Raw genomic sequence first — 24,607 nt, forward strand, 5'->3', positions numbered from 1 at the left:
TTCGAAAAACATTTGCCAGACATCCAAAGGATTGTCAGAATGTGCCATAATTATTTTATTCATTTTTTGATTATATAGGGTGTCCAAAGGTGTGTTTAGCACAAACCTGAATACTGCGAATAGAAATAAACAAGTTACATATATATAAAGTTTATTTAAATATAATCACCATTGGATTCAATCACGCGTTCGCAGCGATCGATCCAGGCTTGAAAGACACGCTTTAAATCATCATGAGAAAATTGCTCAAATTGCTCTCTTACAAAATTTTCAAGATCATCTGGACTCGCGAATTCGCGTCCTTCAGCTCTCTTTTTTAGCGTGCCGAATAAATAAAAGTCAGAGGGTGCAATATCAGGTGAATAAATTGGGTTTGGAACAACTTTGACATTGTTTTCCACCAAGTAATTCATTACCTTATGACTTTTGTGAACTCTTGAATTATCAAAATGAATTGCAAACTTTTGTTTTTGTTGTTTGGATTTCTCAAACTCATCAGAATTGATAATTTGAGTAAGAACATTGTCAATTAGATACTGAGCATTCATCGTATTAGGTTTTTGAAGAATATCAATTGCGATGATGCCATTCACGCCCCAAAAAACCGACAACATCATCATTGGTGTGTCAATTTTTTTCTTCGGGAATGTTTGCGGATTTTCATCCTTCGGGATCCACATGATTTTGGCTTCTGTTGCATATTGAAACCAAGACTCGTCCCCTGTTACTAAAAAGCGAAACTTCTTGGATTGATACGCACCCAATATAGAGAGGAGCTCTTTCGAAGATTGGACTCTAGATTTTTTTTGAACTGAATTAAGGTTGTGCGGAACCCAACGTGTATACGCTAGTTTGTAGTTCAAATAATTGTGCAGATAATAACTGACTGTTGTACGTGGTATCTTTGTCATCTCCTCTATCCTTCTGAGTGATGCTCTTGGGTCTTCATCTAGCGCTTGAAGAATTGCTTTGATTTTTCTTTGATCCGGCGATTTTTTGTCAATTTTTATGATGGGCGCCTTTTTGTTCATGAAGTGATACATCCTAACATGATACGTTACAGTGGAATAGCTAGGAGCATCCATACCGAAGCATTTTACCAATGTCTCGTAGATTTTTTTACAGTCTTTGCATTTTTTTGCAAGAGCGAGGATGTTTTCTTTATGATTCATTAAAAAAATGAAAAAAACCGCCAAAATTTCCCGCGAAACCGCCTCTTGTCTCAAAATTCATTTTATATCCCGGCATGGCGCCAAAATACAACATACTCATCATATACATATATTCATATTTTTTATTATATATTTATAATCAGCATATATCTCCTTTAATAGTCTCATATAGAGCGCTGTGCTAAACGCACCTTTGGACACCCTATATGATAATACTGAACTGTGTATTCTTCTGGAATAGAACATGCATCCTTCTTTGTTAAATAAAGAACATGGAAAATCACGAAAACTCGTTATTTTGAGTCCCCCATTATATTTTAAAGATTTTTTATCGTTTTCGCTATTGTTTGTGAAATGAAGAGCTCATTTTGCTGATTGCGGTTTTTGAAAAATTTACAATACTTGTTTTCAACAGATTTTTTCCAATTATTATTGAATTCCCAAATGAAAAGTGGGTCTATTTGTAGTAAGAATTTTGATTCTGATTAAATTAATTCAATTTATTTTTTGAAATCATGTATGGGAAACATCAAATGTTGATTTCTACTTGTATAATTACTAAAATAAAACTCAATAAAAAAATAAATCACGTTTTAATAAAATAAATAATTACAAATCCTTTGATCCAAAAGGAACAAAGTGGAATCCGCTCGATGTTATTGCAACAATGAAGCTGTGCTGGTAAGAATAATACAAGTTATTTATCTTATCAGGAGCTTCTCCGTAAATCAAATTATTTTGTTTGAGTTCTGCAGCTTCAAAGAACAAAATTGATTTTCCATACGATTGTATTATATAATCAATTCCCTTTTCATCTTTGATGGCAATTGCAGATGTCTCAGGTGTCATGTGTTTGTTCATTTTGATGGAAGAGTTGATTGGTTCATCATTTCCACTGTTTGTGAACAAACACACTTTTCTTTCCTTTTCACCACCGAAGAAAACAGTGATGAATCCCCATCCTTCTGTAATAACAATTCTTCTTGGAATGATTTCAGAATCAGGAACTCCTGGGAAGCAATCTTTGAGGTTTATTACTCTGACGAAAGATTTCGTATTCAAGGAACAAATGATGATACAACCATCAGACATTCCGCAAACAAACATGTGGTATTCTTCTGATATCGCAATACTTGTTATTCCTGCTCTGAACATATCAATCGAGCAGTAAACAGATTTAGAAGGAATGTCGTAAACAGTTGCAACTCCTTCGATATCTCCTGTTATCAAGTATTTCTTGGATGATGCAATACAAAGGATATCTGATGGAGAAACTGCGTATTTGTTGACTTTCGCATCTGCACATATTTCGAAGATTTCTCTGTTAGTTGTTCCGACGACAAACAAAGATTTTCCACAAGCAGCAATTTTTGTTGTGTCGAAACTGTATTTTTTATCACTAGAAATCGCATTCAACGGAGATCTCTTGGATTTGTCTTCGTAGATCTCCCTTGTTGTGACATTAGTGATATAAACAGTTCCATCTTTGGAAATAATAGCGAAAGTGAACTGACCATTTTGGCATTCAATTACTTGGCCAGCAACAATTGTATGACTATCATCATTTTGTTGGAACAAAGGAACAGTGTATGAAGAAGTCTGTTGTGGTGTTGGCTGGAAAGAAAACATTCTTCCGTGGGATGCAGGTTTATTCCTTGGTTTATGGAAATCAGTAAATAATTGCTGAGGAATTTGTCCGCAGTGAGTTGTTTCTTGTTCGATGTAAACTTGCATTGAAGGATCGTTTTTAGAAACTTCCCATGCGTCGGCGTACAAAGCCCACAAGAAAAGATTGTTCGATTCAAGAGATTTCTGTTTCTTGCCGAACATTAAATCGATCCATTTATGCAATTTTTCAGAAACATACTCACTTTCAAGAGCTTTTCTCATCGTGTAAATGAAATGGAAAGGAGATTTGTTCGCCCAATTTGGCAAATCTACTTCCGAAATGTCCTTTCCTTCGCTCTTTCCAAGATCGAAATGGTTGTAGTTCCTCAAGAAATCTGGTTGATAGAAGAACTCAGGGATCAGCTCGGAATAGAAATTCATCTCATTCATCACGAGTTTGAAAACTTTTTCGACAGATCTGAATTGTCTGTCAGGATTGTCAAATTTTTCTCCTTGATGTTCGATGTGCAATTTGCAGAATGGCTCCGTTCTTATCAGATAAACAAATATTGTTTGTGGAGCCATTGGACCATTGGAATACAAATATGGCTTAGAGAACAAATCTCCAACTCCTGGTGAATTTTCTTCCAATTCTTTCATTTTTTGGCGGTTTTCTTCCAATCTGGATTCGTTCATTGCTCCAATTGGTTTTCCCATGTCTCTATAGATCTTTTTATCATTCAAGTCGATTGTATTTGATTCGTAATCAGTTAATATCCAAGGTAATATCGGGTATTGACTTAAATGATTAAAAGATCTTCCAGCGTATTTGTTTATAGCCAACAAATACTCGAAATTGGAGATTTCTCTGTTGATCCATTTCTGTGTCAATCCACTGGAAGCGAAGAAAGCAGGGAAGTCAGTTGTTTGTACTAACGCTGTTGGTATTTTGTTCTTCAAGTCTTTCAGGATGTTTATGGAATTAATCTCAGGGAAATTGACAAAATACGATTCACCGTTTTTCATGAATATTTCAATAGCTGTTCTCTTATGGAAAACTGTTCTCCAGAATATTGATTCTACTTCTTTAAATGGCAAAATGTGAATTCCTTTTCCTGTTCTTTGTATACAGAATTCAGTGTTGTTATAATTAAACGATGCCAAAGTAGTATGCGCACAAGTAACTAAAATACAATCGTAATGATATGGATAAACATTCAATGAATTACTCTCTGAACTTTCATCTTTTTCATTTTCATCGGTTTGTATCGTCAAAAGTACCGCTTTTTCTTTCAAACCGAATTTCTTGGCAATTTCTGCTTCTTTTACGACGTTTTCTGCTGTAGTTTTGTTTCCTGAGTCTCTCATTGCAGAAGCTAAAGAGTGTACATCGTAATGATAGTTTCTCTTGAACTTGGCAGGAATTCCTTGGCAAAGAATGTTGTCTCTCTTGAAATACGCAATTCTATCTTGTTTCGGAATGGAATTGAACCAAGGAGCTCTTTCTGTTGTCATCTTATGCCATAGTTTGGCCCAAAGAGTCTTTTGAGACATGACATCGTTGGAGTCTTCTTCGTCAAACCTTTTAATCAACTGGTCCAACAAAACAGGGAATTGTTTTGACAACAATTTGACGGGAGAAATTTCTTGATCTTGTTCTTTGATTCTTTCTTGGTCATCTCCCAATGTTTGTATGAATTCTCTCACGACTTCACAGTATTCTTTGTTCTTGGAGTTCATGTTCTCAAAGAAAGTATTCACCTCGTTCCATGTAACTCTATACAAACTTTCTATTTGATTCTTTTGTTCGATTTTAACAATTCCGACTCGAATTTGATATCTATACAACAAAATTTTGAAAATTGCACCGTATTTCTTTATTTTAGGGAATATTTCCTGGCACAATTCGTAATCAGTCCAAATTCCATCGTTATCGAATACCATGTTCACATCAGTTTTAATTATAGAATTAGTTAAGATGTCATTCAAATTGTTGTCCAATTCTTGGTAACTGACAGTTTTCAAGTGATAATTTTTAGTTGGCTGGTTAATAACAGCACGTGTTGTTAAATTAGGAAGGGAATCTAAAATCTGTGACAATCTTTTGATGATGATTTTAGATTGTGACTTTCTTTTTCCATCCAATTTCACTTCATTTCTTGAAACGTAAGCTGATCTTGAGAACAATTTTTGTATGCAAGGACTTAAGTAATTTAAGTCATCAGATTGATTCTTTCTATATTCTTGGATATAAAAGAATAAGTATTCTATAACAAATTGTTCAAAATTCTCTTGTTGGTCAGGATATTTATCGATATTATTCGCTAACGATTTTATCATTATTTGCTGCAAAAGTCTCATATTATAATCCAAAGCCAAAGAAACACTTACAATCGTGTACATAACTGTTGACCATCCATCAGGAGTACAATTAATAAGAAAGTCCATGAACTTCAACCGTTTTTTATTGTCTTTTATCGTATGTATTAAAATAACCGGCCAAACCGCCCAATTGAAATTATGCATGTAATATTGATTCGACGGTTTGAAATTCAATAAAATTTCGTAAAATTCCGGTTTGTCAAATTGCATTGCCATCCAACAGACGATGTTTAACAGGCTTGGAACTTTCGTTTGGCATAACTCTGCAAGCTTGAGGAAGAGTTCTTCGTTAGGAACAAATTCATCTTCAATTTCTCTCATGATAATCTCATAATAATTGAAAACTGTCACTTTTGAAGAAATTGACATTTCTGACAAAATCATGAACACCAAAATAGAAATATCTATATTGTTTTTGAGGAGAAGAACTCTTATTATCAACAAAGGTTCAATCAACTGTTCCTTATCCTTATAAACATTCTTAGTTTTTGATAATAAGTCATAAGTGAACTGTAAAAGTGACTTTCTTATTTCGTCATCTTTTACTGTCAAAATTTGATGAGCGATTATTTCGAAATCCTTTGTTTCCAGCCATGAATCCTTAGCTATTTTAATCAATGTGTTATAGATATTCTTTCTTACTAATTCCACATCGAATTCGCTTCTTTCCAACGAGATTTTCTCTTTAACTCTGTAGCAATAACGAATTAAAAGTGCCGTAAACCACCAAAATCTTCGAACTCTTCCTATTTCGCGGCCATGGTATGTTGCAATGTGGTCTGACCATTTCTCAGTGACGTATTCAGCCAATCTCGGGTCAGACTTGAACCAGATATTATGATTTGTCAAAATGATTTTTATCAAACTTTCTATCAATGATTTTTCATGAAGAAAATCTAATAAATCAACAAACAAATCATATAATTCTTTCGATTGATGCTGAGGGAACTGTTGAATAAAGAAACTCAGTATCGAAAAACAATTTTCGAACTTTATCTGGGCGTTCTGATGCAATGTCAATACAGAACAAATAATTTTCATCGATCTCATAAATGATTTTTCGATGATTTTTCCTTTCTGATCTTGCATGTCGCATTGTGCAAGTAAAGGAACTAATACTTGTACATTTCCATGGCTTGCAATGATATCTGGCAAATTCTGTATAGTGTGAACAATAAAGGAATTGTATTTAACATGTGCAAAATCATCCAAAGTCAAATAATTATTAATCAAAAACGGATTCGCGTAAATTATAAAAATTCCGTTGTTTTTCTTGAATTGTCTCGGTCCGTCTTTGTAATAATTAGTAAGATCAGCGGTGGGAAGACAAATTCCAAATGGCCCTAAGTAATAATCAGGACAGTCAACGTCATCCGCAAATATCCATGCCATTAATCCGTCTTTCGTTAATGGAAAATATGGAAAAGTAACGGTTTTTTCGGTTTGATTGTTTACGGAGACTTTTACTTGGTAATTCTTAGGAGAATTATGTGGTGTTGACTGTATTTGGACGGAAAGTAAGTTCCATTTGTTGATTTCGAAATTAATTTTCTCGATTTGCTCAATTGTCTTGTCTTCGCTCTGGAAAGTGATGATGATGTGCTGGGAATCAACTTTAAATGAAATTATTTGGCCGGATGAGTTGTCAGCCGTTAAAATTTTGACAGGTTGGGCTGAATTTTCTCTCATTGGAAGGAACCAAAGGACAGCTTTGAATCCCGATTTGTAGAGAAGCTCCGGGAGGTTGATGAATGAGATCTTTGAGTATTTCGTGAACGGATAAGCGGTTTCCGCCTGTTGATTTGCGGATGAAATCATATTTTCAAGAGTTTCAAGGGCGCATTCGTAGTACGAGGGCAGATATGCATTGGCTATTGGACTAAACAATGAAATGTACCTTAAAGCTGATACATAACTGGATGTTCGTATTGAAATTGTTTCAAATAACTTAAATAACTGGAGAACTGACCTCGGATCGATGTTTTTAACTGTAGCATCTTCTGGTTGTTCTTCTTTGATGGGAATTGTTGGGTCAATTCTTGTTTTTTCGATGAAAGAAACGATTGCGAGGTCAATTTCGTATTTATTGCAAATATTGCAGTTGTAGCCGCTCTCATCGCACTTCTTTGTAATTATTTGGACGATTTCTGGAAGTAGAGATGTGTATTTAAAGGAATTCAGCATTATAGAAATAACTTTTGGATTTACGAACTCAAATGGCTTCGAAATGTCCAATTTCGTATCATGCGCCAAGCACTTCATTAAATGCAAGTAGAGTTCAGGAGGAGGATGGTTTTGGTAAGCAGATAAAATCCAATTCGAGAAATGCATCTCTTCTCTATCCGAAATCGATACATCAACACCATATTTGATACTTGAAATGTTGAAAGAAAGCAACAGATCAAGCATATTCTCAATACAATGATCATCATTTGTAGAAAGGTCAGAGATTGACTCAATCATGATGGTAAAGATTTTATGGAAATCCCTTGTTAACTGCGGATGTGCCTGTAATATTGTTCTGACACTGGAAGATATGAAATTGAAAATTTGTTGCAATTCGTGCTGATCTTTAATAATCATGACAATTACTTTGAGCCTTGTCTCGAATGCAGCAAGGAGTTTGTTATCTTTCAGTTTTATCGATTTCCATGATAAAATTCTTGTAATTTCGTCAAAAATGAATTTCCTGCAGTTATCTTCCATAAGGAATTGGCAGATTGTCTCAGATAAATGGGTATTTTCGGATAAAATGGTCAAAAAGTCGTATTCGCTAATGAATATGTGGAACATTAAAAATACGTTTGTTCTGAACAAATTACATTGAGCAGCGAGGTCATCGAAAGCAGCCATGTTGACCATAGATACAGAGAACTTGAAAATAACCTCTAAAAGCGGTTCTGCAATTGGATGCAAAAATGTGAGCGAAGTTGGGATGATTTTGATGAGACAAGAGATTACATCTTGGAAGGATGATGGGAATGGTTCAAATACCTTCATAAAATCTGAACATCTTGCTCCTAACTGCTTGAAATAATTATCTAAAATTATATATCTGATTGAATGGACAATTTCAAAGTTATTAATAGACGGGGTCAATCTATCGCTAAATATGAATGAGTTAAAGAAGTTATTTGGGAATTTCTTCGTTTTCAGGAACAATGATAACAAAAATCCAGTAAAATCGTAAACAAAAGGAGATGGTTCAACAACTTGTGTAAATAAGGCTTTGGCGGCTTCATCGAAAACGTTTGTCGGTGAAATATTGAACATTTTCGTCAATTGTTCGGCAATTGGGGAAAATTGGCTCTTGTAAAGGTCATCTACTTGTATTATTTGGGAGTCTATGTGGTTTGGCTTGTAGTTCTCGAAGTTAAACTCTTTTTTGAAGGTAGATTTTTGAGGATTTGTAGATTGTGAGTAAAGTGGTGGTAAAGTACACGATTGAGGGAGTTTTACATTAATGTCGAATGGATTTACAAGTCCCGCTTTAGTCATCGATGCGCTAATGATGACTGCAAATTTAACCATGATTTCTCTCAGAATTTTTGATTCTGGGAAGAGGGGATACACGCGTAGGAAAAACTCGATTGATTGCGGGTGGAATTCTGCAAGTCCCGGTAGAATTTCCAGTACAATGAAATCAATAATTGAAACTTTAATACTAGTAGAGTAAATATCGAGCATATTTGACAACATTCTATGTAATTCTGGCGATGTGATATTCTTTTGGATATGTTCCGGTATGAATTTGAAGATACTGAAAAATTCACCATCGAAATCACTGGAAATGAAGTAGAAATCGGTGATTTTCTGCATGAATTCGCTCGAATAATCTAAAAACTTGCTCTGAAACGTGACAGTTAATAGATAAAACACTGAATTTATCAGACTTGGATGTGAATTTGGAAAATTCTTCCCTTGTTTCTTAAGATCAATGAGTACTTTAAATAATTTGCTCACATCTTGATCAATTGGATAACTGGGATCAAAAATCCTGTACATCGAAATAAATAAAATGTATTGTTCAACGAGAACATAGTTCTCATTCAAGTAATTCATGCTCCCTTGAAAAGTCTCGAATGCTCCGAATATTTTATGCTGAGATTTGAGAGCATTTATGTCAAATGACGTGAATGATTTAATTGCTGCGCTGTTCGGGGGAAAATTTAGGTTTTGAAAAAATATTTCGCCCTCTTTTCCAAGGCCTTTGCGTGTCGATTTGATTTTGGTGATCTCAACAGTCAAATCCTTGGAATCCGTAAGCGTCATTTTTAATTTTTGTCAAAAATGTAAGAAAAGATATCCTGTGAAATCTTACTACGCATTCGATTGTGATTAATTTATTAGCTGTAAATAAAACTGACGCAATAATTTCTTTCTGAATTTTGAATGCATTACAATTTGTGTGATGTGATAATAAATCGATATTTTGATTCCTATTTGTGTACTCATGTATTTATTCAGGTAAAAAGTTTTTTTGAGAGGCAAATTGTGAGTGAGAAATAAAGAATGAATCGTTATATGCAGAGATTACAATATAATTCCTGGACGCTTATTGATATCAAAAGATATAAATCGATTTATGTCCAGCCTACATTCGAATTTGAATTCTAATTTCGTAGACAACCATCTTCATAACCACCACAAATGATGCTTGGGCTCAACCATATACAAATCGTGCTTACGAGATACTTTTTCAACATTTCTAACCTTCAAATTTGAAATCTTCTACAAAAAAAATTAGTATAAATGAATATGAATTAAAATTATAAAACAAAAGCGGTATGATTTATTAGAATAGAATAATTAATACAAAAAAAAAGAGAAATTATTTTTGTCCTTCCAACATATCTCGAAGAATTTGCTTCAATCCGAGGTTTTGTTGAATTAGGCAGTCAACGTCCATTTTCTTTGACTCATATTCTTCGTTCAACTCATCATTCTCCTTCTGAATTTGGGAAGTTAAAGATCTGAGTGTTTCTAGCTCTGTATTACTTAACTGTAAGTTATCTTGGATAATGAAGGTTTCTGTTTTACGTTCTGTCATTGATACTCTTCTGCTCGACATATGAACTGATTTCTTTTGTTCTGCTTTGAGCTTTTGAGCTTCTCTTTTTTGCTCAATCTTCTTGGCTTGAGTCTGTAAATCTTTTACTAACTGTTCACTCTTAAGTAGTTCCGAAGTGGCAAATTCTTGTTTTCCCGAAAGTTTCTTTTTGCAAGCATCGTATTCATCGATAATTTTCTTGTTGTGTTCTGTAAGAGCCTCAAGATCCTTTTGTTTTTTCTCTACAGTTGATTGAAGATTTTTGAGTTTTTCTTGCAATTCTGCAAGTGTTACTTTGTATTTTGATGAATTGGTATTCTTTCCACGCTGATTCTCTATCTTTTTCTTTAATTCGCTGTTTCTTTCGTGTAATTTATTTTGTTTTTCTTTCAATTCACTGATTTCTTTATTTTCTCTCTCTAAAGACTCTTTCTGTTGAGCAATATCAGCTTGAACTGACTCCATATCCTTTGTATGATGCTCTTTTTCTAATAAAAGTTCGGATGCCTTGTTTGTTAAATTAGAATATGCTTTTGAAAGTGAAGCATTGACAATTTGATATGGTTCAAAAGCGTTTTCTTGTGTTTGCTCAAAATACTCTTTGAAATTTTTTAAATTAATTCTTGCAGTCGTAAAAAGATCTAAATCAGGTGGAGCTTCTTGAAACACAACTCCGGGTGCCTCTGTCTTGGCTTCATTATGCTCTTTTTCCTTATCTTTACGCTTGAAAGCGTTTCTTAACATAATTCTCCAATTATTGTCACTTTTATTATCGTGCAAAATTTGAATGTCTTATTCAACTCGTCCTTTCGGAGTTTCAATAATAAATATGATTTTCATTTAATTCATTACCAGAAAACTTTAGTAAAATAATAAAAAAAAGAAGCCGTTGGCCATAAAAAAGTTTGAAAAACCAATGATGATCCACATACATTTGTTGACTTTGCAAACCATCTTAGTAACTTGAACCTGTCAAGCACCTCGTAATAATGGTGTTTATATCGAATTTTTTACTTTGAATTGAAATATTCCTCTATCCAGCATAAATTATAAACTAGGAATTTTCAAATATCTTGCTTTTCGTTATATTAGTTTAAATATTATTAATTCAATCAACAAAACTCAAGTGAGCTCTTGAATCACTAAATCCAGGATAAATTATCATTATCCTTTAAAGCTTTTTCTTCCAAATATTTACACTAATGGCAAAATTAACTAATTTATATATTCTGGGAAATATATCAAGAATCTAAAATTCAATTTTTTACAATATGATTTGATCGATGAATTATGGATTATTTCATTTTTAAATGAAGGTTTTAATTAAGGTACAATATATATGTCATCAAAAAATTTGTATACATAAATCCCGTCTTATGATTTTTTTTTAATGATGGCTGAGGACCTTGTACCAAACTTTGAATACATCATAGCGTATGCCAAAGATTACATTGAAGAAGGTAAACTATTTGATATATTTGAAATAGAAGAAATCCAAACGATTCTTAAAAACATAAATTTAACATCACAGGAATTTGTTGGACTTCTCAATCAATCATCTCCAAATTTTAGAGGATATGGATTTTACGAATGTACCCGAGATGTAACAGTCCCCATAAAAAATCTTGATGAAGCCATTGCAATATTGAAATCGATGAGAGAACGCCTTGGGCAAAGATTCATTGATGATATTGTCAATATTTTAAACCAAACATCTAATCAAATGTCTGATTTAATGAGAGAGAACTCAAGTTTAAGAAATTTTATTAACAATTTTCAAGTTATGATAAAAAACACTCTTGACCAACATGAGAATGATGAAAAAGAAATAGCATCTCTAAAATCAGCAATTGGAGAAAAGGAAAGAATAATTGCTCAAATTACTGAACAGAATAATAAATTAAAAGAGGAAATCAAATATCATAAAGAAATCTTCCCGGTGATTGATAGTATGAAGAAATGCAACGATTTTAATACATTATATAATTTCTTTGATGGAGCTTCAAGACGAGAAAATCAAAATATAATGAAAAAAGCAATTGAAGAAAGACTCAATGAAAGGATAATTTGGGATGGTCAGAATGTTCTTCATTGTGCTATAAGTTTTGGAAACTTCAATCTTGTTGAAAAACTAATTGAATGTGGCTGCAATAAAGAAGGAAGAGACAAAAGTGGAAAAACTCCTCTTATTTGTGCAGCTTATCATGATCGTCTTGAAATCGTTGCATATCTTATCTCTTTAGGAGCTGATAAAGAAGCAAGGGATAATGATGGAAATACACCACTTCATCATGCATCGCGGAATGGCTATCTTCGTGTTTGCCAATATCTTATCCAAATAGGTGCTGATAAAAAGGCAATAAACTATAAAGGTGAAACCCCACGTTCCTGTGCTGATAGTACTGTAAGAAATTCAAAGCTATATCAGTCATTATAAGTAATACTCCATTTGAATATTCCCATTTTGATGCTCCACCGCATGAAACTTTGTTTGTCGGCTAACGCGTTAATATTCTTTGAAATAGATTTATATCATTATCATTATTTTTTTTTCCAATGATTAGGATAAAGATATTGAATGAGAAATTTCATTTCTCTTTGCAATTTAACTTCATTATATTGGTGTCACCACAAATTTTACAAAGTATGATAAGGACGATGCACATATTCTGTTTTTGAAATTCTTCAGCCCTCTCAAATGTCACAAATTTGAATTCTTGCTGTCTTGAATTTTGAGTTTTGCACTTTTTGCAGAAGAATTTGTTACATATCATATGTTTAGGTTATTATAAACATGACTTACATAAAAGAAATTCAAGACTCATTGTATGGTCATTTCACTTTCCAATGATGATTTTTTGATAATTTCTCGTTCATTTATTGGTATCCGTATTCCATTTCGTGAAGTCCAGCATTCCCATAGATATTCGAAGCATAATGACACCGCAGATATCGAAAATCAATTCGAAATTATATCTTCGAATTCCAATTTTCGTATTTCGGTGATTTGCTTTCGTAGAAGTTATTGGCATAATGACCCTGCTGATCTTAGCGTTAATCATTTTACAGAAATTATAGAATTGTTAATTTTAGAGTAAAGATTTATTTTTCTTCACAAAAGTCTCACTTTTTCAATAACGTAAACCTATGAAATGTAACAAATTCTTCGAAAAAAGTGCAAAATTCAACTCAAAATTCAATACAGCAAGAATTATCTTTTAGATAATAAAAGTGACATTTCTCAATGTAAAATGGAGGATTTGAACGATTTCTTAGTCAAAACTTTGTCAAACGATCAGAACGATCAAGACTTTGTTAAGAATATCATTGACTCTATCAAAGATGATAAGGAATCAATCATTTTATATTTAAATAAATTTAATGATCTCACTGAAAGACTTAAACGTGTTGCTGTAGTTCACATGGTAATTTTTATGAAAAACAATTGTCGAAAATACGACTATGATGAGATGAAATTGTTTAATGAACAATTTATTCAAATATTAGAAAAATATTCAGATGATATTATTATATCATCGAACATCCTTACTTTAGTTAGTATTATTTGCCTTTTTGTTCCAGATGTATTTGAAAATACAATTAATTTATTGAATTTATCAAAATTATTATATTTCCTTCGAGTAGTAACTACCAATAGCACCGAATATACTGATACAATTGCTTCTTCGCTATTAAATTCATTATTAAACGATACAAAAAATTTATCAAATTCAGATTTTACAAATTTGCTTTATATTTTGCTTAATATAAGTGATTCTATTGATATATCAGCATTTCCAAATATAAAACAAGTCATTAACGAACGAGCACTGAATAATTCCTTGTTTTTAAATTCGAATGAAATGAGAACTTTTTGGATGTTGATGTCTGTTATTTCAAACCAACATTCATTTGATGATGATTATATTTTGACTCTCATCAATGCCGCTTATTCAATTTTATTTAATGATGAATTAAATTGGGAAGAAAACAGTTCAGTTCTTTGTTTTCTTTCGATGTTCACGCAGTACATAACTGAAGATGACTCAATAAATATCATTACAAGGTGTATGAAGATTTCTTTAGACGAATATTTTGAAACAGAACAAATTACTGAATCTTTTGGTTTAATTTCAGACTTTTTGCAGGTAATTGATAAAGAAAAGGTCATAGAGATACTTCCATATATATTTAATAACTTTGTAGAACAAAATATTATGTATTTAATTCCATTTTTCTCTTTGACAAATCAAATCTTGGAATTAAATCAAAAAATTCCAAATGATTTCATTGTAGAACTGTTGGATGCCGCTTTTGGAAGTGAAAATAAAGATGTCATACTTGCTGCTTTGTTCTTTATCAGAGATTCAGAGATAATTGAAGTAATTTCGAAAATTGGAAATAATTTAATTTCTTTTTTGATGGATTTGATTGATAAAACTGATGATTTAACATTTCAATGTGTTTTATTTGATGCACTTGAAAGAATTCTAAAGATAACTAATGTTCAAACTGATGAAATCTTCAAAATTCTTCTTGATTATAGTGAAAAAGTTACAGAAGACTTAAGAGAAAGTTATTTAGATGTTTTAGCAGCAAGTATAGGAAATATCACGAAATTGGATGATTCAGAAACAGAGTTTTTGATTAATATTATTCAAGAATCTCCTGAAAACTCATTTTGTTTGATTAAAAGTTTATTAGCAAGAAATGAAACAAAAGAAGTTGCTGTTGAAATTGTTAAATCAACTTTGATTTCATTGATTGATTCTCAATTAATAGAAGCTGCTGTTTCCTTATTTGCACAATGTTTCGAGTTGAATCCAGATGTTTTCATTGATTTTGCTGTAGAAATGAAAGAAATAATTTCTCGGTTTTGTTTTGATGAAAATTCATCAACACAAATTCGATCTCTTTTTTATGTTGCATTATCACAGATATGCATGAAAACTAATGATGTTGAATTATCTTTACAGATATATGAGAATATCATGAACTTGTTAGAAACTCCACGTGAAAGAATAATTGAAGAAATTCGAATTTCTTTATCAAATATTTTGAATTTATTAGATGAAGAAAAAATTAATGAATTAGTAACAAAAATCAATGAAATTCTAATAGATTGTAATGGAAAGATTTTACAAGTATTGCTGTTATTAGGCAAACAGATAATTGAACAGAAATCTAATGATTTTATTTTAGATTCAATTGAAAAATTAATCATCAAGTTTTGCCAAGAAAATCCTAATGATTTATTTGATGAAAGTGTTTTTGAATCATTTACAGATATTATATGTTTTATATGGAATGCAAGAATTGCAGAAGTTTGTATTCCTTTCCTTCTAGGTTTGTTAAATAACAGCAAAGATAACAATGTTTTGTATCTTTCAATTGGATGTTTAGCAGACATTCCTTTTGAACTTTTCAGAGGAAATAACATAGCAGAAGATATATTAGGAAGTGTATTTAAAGTATTGGAAGCAACAGATGATGTTTATATAAGGCATAATTCGATTTATCTTTGTAACAAGTTTTTGGCAAAAAATGTAATTTCTGCCAAAGATTTAGAAAGTTTGTATCCAATTGTTGTTGAATGGTTTAACTCCGATAATGAAGAAAACAGTAGTTTTATGAGTGTTCTTGCTGTTTTCATTGTTTATTATACCGCAAAATCAGGTAATGTTGATGAAAACATTATAAAGGTTGCAATTGATCACTTACCAAAAAAATTTGATCCTGATGTCAATAGTTTTCTTGAAACACTCAAAAATATGAATGTTATTATATAAAATATAGAGCTTTTTATATTTATCTTTTTCTATTTATATTGAGTTTTTGATTTCCATGGAACAAAACAACTTTTATAAAGATTTTATTGATTCAAAATGGTCGAAAATGATTGAATTTACAAATTGACTAAATTAATGACTATTACAATGATCCATGGACTTTCTTACTGATAACACGGCATGGAAAAGTTATTCTCTTATTGTATCTTTGTTAGACAAAAACTATTCTGTGAATTCAGTTTATCCTGATTCTTCCCATAAAAAAACATTCGAATAACTTCAAAAACAAAAGAATTTTTATTTTGGAAACTTTTAAACGCCATATTATTATGTAAGACAGATAGAAATGCCAAAAGGCTAATTGCTTTTTTAACAAATGCATATTAATAAATAGTATTTTATTATCAAACATAAATAAATAAAAATAAACAAAAACAAAATTATAAAATAAATAATAAAAGTTAATGAGTACTTTCATCTTCCGAAACAAAGTCCTCATCAAAAGTTTCCTCTGTTTCTCCTCTTGCCTTTGCATAAAGCGAAGACAAGTTAAATCCATACTTAGCAGCATAATTCTTCAGTTGTTCGTCATTATCGAACGCCATGCCCTTCAAGTCTTCAACCATTTGTTTCTTGACTGTATCAGCATTGAATTTCGCCTTCATTGCGCGCATGTGTGCCTGTAATTCCTGTTTCTTCTGTATCTCGATATTCTTAAGTCTCTCCATCGATTCAGTCTTTTGTCTTGCAGCTTTAGACTCTTCAAGTCTTCTTCTTCTTTCAGCTTCGAGTTGTCTTCTTTGTCTCTCAATTTTCTCGAGAATTAACTGTTCTTTCAAACGTTTTTGAGCAGCATTTCTCTGTGAAATAACATTTTGAACGTGTTGATTCTGAGAAATCATTGCGAGTTGTGCTTTTTCTCTTAGTTGTCTTTCTGCTTGCATTCTTGCTCTTCTTGCTTTGATTAATCCTTCTTGGTAATTTAGTTTCTTCTCCAAAAGATTTTGTTGTTTTTCTTGGTCGATTTGTTTCAATCTGTCATTCATTTCTTTCTCTTTCATGTCGAGTTCTTCTTGTAATTGTAATATCTTCTTTTGTTCTTCTTTTTCGACCTTTCTTTTCTGTGCTTTGATTCTTTCCATTTTTTCCTGATTTTTCCTTCTTTCTTCAGTCAAATTCGCGTTCTTCATGTGCTCCTCCAAGTTCTTCCTTGATTCCTGTTCGCTTTCTCTCCATTGCTGCTCTTTTTGTGATTCTCTCGCCCTGATGAAGTCTATGAGCATTTTTTCGACCATTTTCTTCTGACTTTTTTTGTATTCTTCAGTTTGCAGTTGATATTTCGCTTCTACATTCTCGAAATGGGATGAGGATGATTGCGAGGATATCTGGGAGTTGTTCTTTTGTCTCAAAGGAGGTAAATTGCTTTTGTTTCGCAATTCAAAAACTTTGGATTGAACTTCTTGTATCAAAGAGTCAACTCTCGCGTTTAATTGAGCTGCAGCTTTGTCTTGGAGTGGACCACGAGGACACAAAGCGTTTAGTTCAAGTTGAGTTGGATAATGAAGGTCTTTTGGAACTAATCCCAAAATCTTTAGAGCTTTTTTAACAGTTGGATCAGCTAAATCGAAAGGAAGCTCTTTTCTTTCACTCTCCGTCCTTGATGCTTGCTTTTGTTTGCGATCTGAGTCGTTCTCATCAGCTTTATACGAAATTGCGTTGTTTAATTGGGTAATTAAGAATCCGCTTTCGCCATCTTTGCTTTCTTTTTCACTAGCATCTGTTTGCTGCTCATTCTGTTCATCGTCGTCTTCGAAATCGTCACTAAAATCATGATCATCGTTATTATTTGATTGTGGAACTGATTTTTGCTGGGAAATCTGTTTCTCTTTCTTCTTCTGTTCATATGCCTTGAGAGATTCCAGCTTCTTTTGTCTTTCTTCCGCTCTTTTCCTTGCCATTTCTTCAGCTTTCGCTTTCAAAGCTGCTTCTTTCTCTTCTTTCTTCTTTTTGGCTTCTAACTGTTTCTGTTTCTCTATCTGTTTGAGTCTCTCAAGTTCTTTTTGCTTCTCTTCAAGTTTCTGTCGTTTTTCTTCTTCTTGTTTTTGACGGTTTTCTTCTTCAATCTTTTTTTGTTCTTCAATTTGCTGTTTTTTCTTCTCTTCTGCTTTAGCTTTTTCGGATGCGAGTTTGGCCATTCTTGCCTTTTGCTCTTCGTTGGCTTTCGCTTGTGCTTGGGCTTTCTTTTCCGCAATTTGTTTTTGTTCATCAGATTGATTCCTTCTGACAGGTATTTTAGTCTTTGTTTGTAATTCTTCACCGTTTTTGGGCTTGTTATCCTGTGGATTCTTTGCCTGAGAGTCTGTACTTTTAGGTGATTGTTTTGATTGTATTGATTTTTGAGAAGTTTGCGGAGATACCTCTTTTTTAGGTGATTCCTTTGGTTTTTTAACTTCTTCTTTTGGTTTAATTTGAGTTTCTGCATTAGATTTTTCTGTTTTTGGTGTTTCTGGTTGATTTTGTTCGGCATTCATCATTTCTAAGTCTGCAAGTAGTTTAAGACGCTGTTTGTATGGATCTTCTTCTGAACTAGGTGATTCTATTACGAAATCATTTTCGAATTCAGCTTCGTTGTTGTCGTTGTTGTTTTGATCATCATTATTTGCTTCGAAATTGTTTGCATCGTTTTGATTTTCTTCAACCTCATCAGTCGGTTTATTTTCTGATTTTGATGAATCAATAACGAAATCATCTGCCATTTCTTCACCTGATGCTGGTTCATCAAGTGGCTCTGAAATTATATGATTCATTGTAGGAAGAGGATTTTGAGGAATTATTTGTGGTTTAATTGTTTGACTTATTGAAACTGGTGGTAGTGATGGAATTGGTGGCATATCATCTGCAAATGTAGGTGGAATTTGAGATTTTCTGCTAGCGTTTTGAGGAGGTTTTGTATTTAATCCGGCTAAAAGACTGTTCTTTTTGAAATTTCCGACTGGAGGAGCATCCTTGAAAAGGTCGTCGTCATTTCCATCATCTTCTAAAGTAAATTCGTCAAATCCCCCGTCGTCAAAATCATTCATTGATTTATAACGATCTTTTTATAAAATTGAAGGGAAAATTTTATTTGTACTGACTTTAAATATAGCTTCTTCAGCTTAACTAAAATCATATTTATTTGAGAAATTTCATAAATCCATAACAAAATCAATTTGTTATCGAATATTTTCTATAATATGGATGTGACTGAGAAGAATATTAAAGTACTTGAGTAGTATAAATGCCAGGAATTGATATATTTGGTAAATGATGCTAATTTATTAATAAATTTTATTTCTTTCATATTGTCATAGAAAACAACTTATACGATTTTTACATTCGCAATCTACAATAAATTAGCGGCATATCTTTATATTTTTTTATGACTTTAGGATTGACCAAATTAATCATATCGGTGCCTTACAGCTTAAAAAAATAAGATTGATTAAAATTATATTGATTTATTAAAAATTTTAATAATTAAGGATTGTTTGCTTGCTGGGAAGGTGTTGAACTAGAACTGGAGCTAGAAGGAGATTACTTTCCTTCTTCTTTTTCTTGATAATTTGAGATAAAGTAATCTCTGGGAAATGATTCCTTCGAATAGGAAGGTTGCCATCTCAAATCTTCCTTAGTTTCATTATAATATATCATAGAATGATTATCAAAGAAATGCTTTCTTTTTGTTGTGAACTCACTCCAGATTTCCCATAAATCTTGATTGCTAGTCAATAAAGGATAATAAACTGTACCATTTCTAATTTGTTCTTTCTTATATCCAGTAAAATAGGTGCCATTCTGCCACTTAACGAGAACTCTAATTTTATCACGGGGTCCATCATACTTCAATACCAATCCATAGAAACTATCATAAAATTTAGTTGGGTCTAATTTTCTAAATTTATTCTTTTTGGTTGAAGAATAGGGAGCAATATAGACATTCTCAGTGTCATCTGTTACAAATGCACACCTTTTTTTATAGAAATATATTCTTTTCCGGATTTCATATAATATTCATATATTGTATCATTATCATTAAATTCTTCGCTGAAATTAAAACTTAACTTTTCTAATGAAACTCCAACACATTTGTACTTGTAGTCCAAAGGTAGTTTGTCATTTATAATATTAACATCTTTATCATCATAAAAGTATCCATATTTACCTTGATCCCGAGTGCTTCTGGCACGATACCAATAATCACTCACTATATATGCATCTCCAGAAATATTATAGATACCTGTAGGAACATTATAACACATTCCTTTTATATAATAATTGTTTTCTTTTGAAGAGAATATTTTGAACTTAACAAGTTTCGTTGATTTAATTTGAATTGTAATATCCGAATGATCAACATAAAATCCTTCATATCTTGGTTGCACTGATGAAGAAACAATTTCAAGATCAGTCAAGTCTGGAATATATAAAATTCTTTTAGCAGAAATATCTAGTGTTCCATCTATTTCCAGCGAGTATAAACCTTCATATAAATAAATAACATCATTGGTTTTTTCGACTTTATCAGTGTTTGTGCGGAGGTTTAAATTCCTGGTGACTTCTTCCTCACCATTAGCTTTAAAAACAGTCATGGCGCCTTTCATTGACACACAACTATATAACCCATTATTTTTTTTCTATTTCCAGATCCTTTTCTTTATCAGTACATTTAATCGGGATTGTTGAAACTGCCATTATGTAACCATTATCAGGATTACGGCTTGGATAATCTTTGTTTTTGAATGTCCCAAATTCATTAATAATATGATGATCACCATAATCAAGACTTGGTGTTACTAATTCATTTGTTCGGGATTTTGAAGTTATAATGGAAGTATACCTATCAAAATTATACAAGGAAGGATTCCATACTGAACTAATCATACGTGAGCATAGAAAAGTTTCCTTGGTTGATACATTGCAAAATAACGTATGTCCGGCGCTTATACAAACATCATATGGTAAACTGTTATCATTTTGTAAAGATGATATATATTTATCTTTCTGAATATCCAATAATTCGGATGTCAAGCTCTGGTCAAGAGAATCAGCTCTTAATTTAAATGGGTAAAGGTCATATAAATGATACATTAATGCCTCATTTTTCTGTAAAAGCCATTCTTTTTTCTCTCCTTTGCATACATCCTCAATTGAAACAAACATAGATGAATCTGAATAAATTATTAGATTAATATGACTAAAATCTTTATAACCTACTTCAAGATTCTTTGGATTGTGAATGATATCATAACTATATCCAGCTAATTCTTCTCCAAAATCTGCGTAAATCAATTGAACACAGCTATCTGCACTGCTTCCTGCAGGAAAAGATATAGATTCAACGCCTGTTATAATTTTTTGATAATTTGTTTGAACATCATTACGAATGATAATAATAATGGCTCTGTTTGAAACAGAAATTGTTTTAGGTGATGTACCGACCGTTATTAAGTAAGTTCCACTAAAATACAATCGAAAAGAATCTGGTAAAGTATCGACTTCAGTAAAAAGATCATCAGATGGTTTGAAATAAAAGTGAGATACTTCTGGTAAGTATATATCACTGTTTCCTGCTTCATTGGTAATCATCTCATGTTGGAAATCAAAATCAACTTTAATTCTCCTTTGATCACTATTAGCAAGGTAAAGATTAGTTGGCTTTGAAAATGTATGATAATAATCATAATCTTCTGTCCATTTCCAGCATATTGCATATATCATCATTTTGACAACAACTTTTTTGTTAAATGTGTTTGTGAATATCAGACCCTCTGATAAATAATCTTTAAGACCGAGATCTTTGTAATTAATAACTGTAACTTTATAACATTCAGATATGTTCAGTGTTTCCCCTTGATCTAAAGTCATTTCGTGATAGCCATTAGTAATGCCGTATCCGATTTGAAGTGAAGATACTAAATTATATAAAAGAAGTAACATAAAGTAGAATTATAGCGACTATTTTTTTACATAACGGATTTTTTTGAATAACTGATCATTTTACGTTGTTACTTTATATTTGTATGCCTTCAGGGGAAAAAACTTTTATGTTAAGAAAAATAGTCGAAAGTTTTGAATTTCAATTTTTTCCGGTACCAAAAATCATAAATATATTCTTAAATTCATTTGTAGATATAATAGAAATAAAACGAAAATACATTTTGAAATTTTGAATGGAATAAAACAGCACGTTACCATCCTTTTGAGAACCTTCAAGTCTATGAGACTCTCAATTTTTGAATCACTCTTCAATATTGCCGTCACAAACGAAAGATAAACAGATTTGAACATGATATTCTGATTGTACATGTATGGAAAATATATACGCTTTATCAAATTCTTAAAATAAAACAAGATTTTGTTTATTCAATATTACAAAAAAAGAAACAAGACCAATTAAAGCAAGGAACAATCATTCTTTGGAAGCGACTCAATTTCACTCCCTTACTGAGAATTCTGGAATTCGGTGGATAAAAATTTATATAATTCATAATATTTGTGATATTTACAATTGGCATTTGTTTTTATGCTTGAATATAGTTTCCATATTCAAATTGAGTAATTTTAAGAATTTCTGCATCTGATGTCAAATTTTTTGCATGATGAATTAAAACAATTTGTCGGATCTGGTATTAAATTGTTGGAATACATTACTGTAAATTTTGAAAAAAAAAATCAAGTGTGCGGTATACTACTCTGAAAAAATTCAATACTTGTTTGACTTTTTGATACAACTCTCTCAATACTCTCTGAGGTAATTGTGTCGACTCTGAGGTTTGTGAAAGGATTCCTACAAAGATCTAAACGGCAGAATTGTCTAAAGTACGATTTTCACAAAAAAATCGTCTTTTGACTTTGGGAGATTGATTTTGGCATGAAGTGTTTGAGTTACGCCTCTGTAATTGATAGATATCTCATATCGTATGAATATGAATTAACAAATCAAGATATTAGATTATATTAATATCTAACTGCGAAATTATTGCGAAAAAGGTACATGTTATATATAAATTATGGAATGACTGAAGGTTTGTTTCTTAATGATCTTATTATTCCGCTTTGTCTAACAAAAGAGAATTTCGACATCAGCCTACTGCAATACATTGTATTACTTTACAAATCTGAAACTACATGCAATCGTTCATGTGAGGAAAACGCTGTCTTTTTTGATCTTTTAATAATTATATTAGGATTTTCCTAAAATAGGAATTTATTGTTGAGAATATGTGTAGCCTTGCAACAATAAGATAAATTTAATAAACAAACAACAAACAAATTTTTACTCTTTCTTTGCAAATTTAATGATTGGTTTTCGTGGGGCAATCTCGGCTTCTGAATCAGTCGAATAAGAATAATTAGGCGGTATCTGCTGACTTTCAACTGGAAAGAGGGGTAATTTCTCTGTAGATAATTTCGGCTCAGGTATTATTGTTGGTATCTGTTCGGGTTCAACTTCTGCTTGATTTTGAGCTGCAAGCATTTTATTAAGCACTGAGCCGAATTCTCTCTGTCCTTCCCATAATCGATAAACGTTGTCTGTCATCTTTGCCACTACAGTATTCTTGTTTTTATCGCTACGAGATAATTTGACTTCTTTGGTGGTACTCGGCTGGAACATTTCGAAAAATCTTTCTCTTTTTGAGGGATCTGGGAGTTTTTTCATGTAAATGATAATTAAATCACCATTATAAACTTTTTGGACTTGAAACGATAATTCGGGTCTGAGTATTCTACCTTTGTGGCAGTAGATAAATTCTGCATTTGGAAGTATTTTAAAGCCGCATTCCTCGAGCCCCTGAGCAACTTGTGCAAATATCGGAACGTGAACTTGGGTTATTTCATTTCCGTACATTTTAACATTCAAGAAAATCTCGGTCATGATGATATTTGATCAAATTTTGTATACCTCGCGGTTGGAACCATATATTTTAGATTTTATTTCACATATTTTAATCCCGTTAAAAATTCATCAAAAAAATCTTGTAAAAATAACGAACTTTTGTGAGGATTAGATTTTGAAAGGAAATAAATTTCACAAATCCTTTGATTTGACACTCTGATTTTTTGGAACTTTTTGAATATTAATCCTCCCTAAAATTTTTTAAATTTATGAATTTGTTCTACCTATGTCTTATTAAAGAAAAACTTCGATAAGTTATGAAATTCCTCTGAAAAATAGTTTCACACTAAGAATTTCGCATATTCAATTATTGACAGCTCTGATTGCTATGGATAAATTTTTTGGTAACATCTCAACTCATTGTTGTCAGATATTTTGTCAAAAATGGATATTCGAAATTCACCGAAAGAAATTATCTGTTTCGAGAAGAATTTGAATCACCACTAAGCTATATGTAATATGTTGAGATTTATGCAATGAATTTTGTTTATGAACTCCCCTTCCTCGTTTTCATAATTTATATAAGTCAGCATTATTCTGATGCATGAATGCTATCGGAATATCATCATATCCTCTTTGTAATGCCGAGTAACGATTTACGCCAACCCGAAATTTCTCACCCAGTATATCATTATATTACAATTAAATTCAACGTAAATGATACGATTTT

General features: G+C 31.9%; 7 protein-coding genes and 1 pseudogene across 8 annotated transcripts, besides 3 other annotated features; 2 read left to right on the top strand and 6 right to left on the bottom strand.

The window, feature by feature from the left end:
* Positions 1-75: 75 nt before the first annotated feature.
* Positions 76-103: a terminal%2Cinverted (terminal inverted repeat of Mariner transposon ID:TVAGG3_0265640).
* Positions 76-1,377: a mobile genetic element.
* On the bottom strand, positions 156-1,281 carry TVAGG3_0265650 (annotated as a pseudogene). The gene has a single exon. A coding segment is annotated over exon 1 (1,126 nt).
* Positions 1,350-1,377: a terminal%2Cinverted (terminal inverted repeat of Mariner transposon ID:TVAGG3_0265640).
* Positions 1,378-1,758: 381 nt separating this feature from the next.
* TVAGG3_0265660 (beige/BEACH-related family) lies at positions 1,759-9,433 on the bottom strand (the record flags this gene model as incomplete). The annotated part of the gene is made up of 1 exon (XM_001583577.1): positions 1,782-8,981. The coding sequence occupies one exon, from the start codon at positions 8,979-8,981 to the stop codon at positions 1,782-1,784; it is 7,200 nt and encodes a 2,399-aa protein (XP_001583627.1).
* Positions 9,434-9,918: 485 nt separating this feature from the next.
* TVAGG3_0265670 (uncharacterized protein) lies at positions 9,919-11,018 on the bottom strand (the record flags this gene model as incomplete). Its single annotated transcript, XM_001583578.1, has 1 exon — positions 9,994-10,956. One exon carries the CDS (start codon positions 10,954-10,956, stop codon positions 9,994-9,996), a length of 963 nt encoding a protein of 320 aa, XP_001583628.1.
* Positions 11,019-11,602: 584 nt separating this feature from the next.
* Positions 11,603-12,649, top strand: TVAGG3_0265680 (spectrin binding; the record flags this gene model as incomplete). Its single annotated transcript, XM_001583579.1, has 1 exon — positions 11,603-12,649. One exon carries the CDS (start codon positions 11,603-11,605, stop codon positions 12,647-12,649), a length of 1,047 nt encoding a protein of 348 aa, XP_001583629.1.
* Positions 12,650-14,096: 1,447 nt separating this feature from the next.
* Positions 14,097-16,001, top strand: TVAGG3_0265690 (armadillo (ARM) repeat-containing protein family; the record flags this gene model as incomplete). The annotated part of the gene is made up of 1 exon (XM_001583580.1): positions 14,097-16,001. The coding sequence occupies one exon, from the start codon at positions 14,097-14,099 to the stop codon at positions 15,999-16,001; it is 1,905 nt and encodes a 634-aa protein (XP_001583630.1).
* A 319-nt stretch (positions 16,002-16,320) lies between these two features.
* TVAGG3_0265700 (uncharacterized protein) lies at positions 16,321-19,081 on the bottom strand (the record flags this gene model as incomplete). Its single annotated transcript, XM_001583581.1, has 1 exon — positions 16,463-19,081. The coding sequence occupies one exon, from the start codon at positions 19,079-19,081 to the stop codon at positions 16,463-16,465; it is 2,619 nt and encodes an 872-aa protein (XP_001583631.1).
* Positions 19,082-20,663: 1,582 nt separating this feature from the next.
* On the bottom strand, positions 20,664-21,977 carry TVAGG3_0265710 (uncharacterized protein; the record flags this gene model as incomplete). The annotated part of the gene is made up of 1 exon (XM_001583582.1): positions 20,664-21,977. The coding sequence occupies one exon, from the start codon at positions 21,975-21,977 to the stop codon at positions 20,664-20,666; it is 1,314 nt and encodes a 437-aa protein (XP_001583632.1).
* Positions 21,978-22,525: 548 nt separating this feature from the next.
* Positions 22,526-24,171, bottom strand: TVAGG3_0265720 (uncharacterized protein; the record flags this gene model as incomplete). The annotated part of the gene is made up of 1 exon (XM_001583583.2): positions 23,317-23,889. One exon carries the CDS (start codon positions 23,887-23,889, stop codon positions 23,317-23,319), a length of 573 nt encoding a protein of 190 aa, XP_001583633.1.
* Between the last annotated feature and the right edge of the window lie 436 nt (positions 24,172-24,607).

Source organism: Trichomonas vaginalis, chromosome V, assembly GCF_026262505.1.
Source record: "Trichomonas vaginalis G3 chromosome V, whole genome shotgun sequence".
Classification (NCBI taxonomy): domain Eukaryota; phylum Parabasalia; order Trichomonadida; family Trichomonadidae; genus Trichomonas; species Trichomonas vaginalis.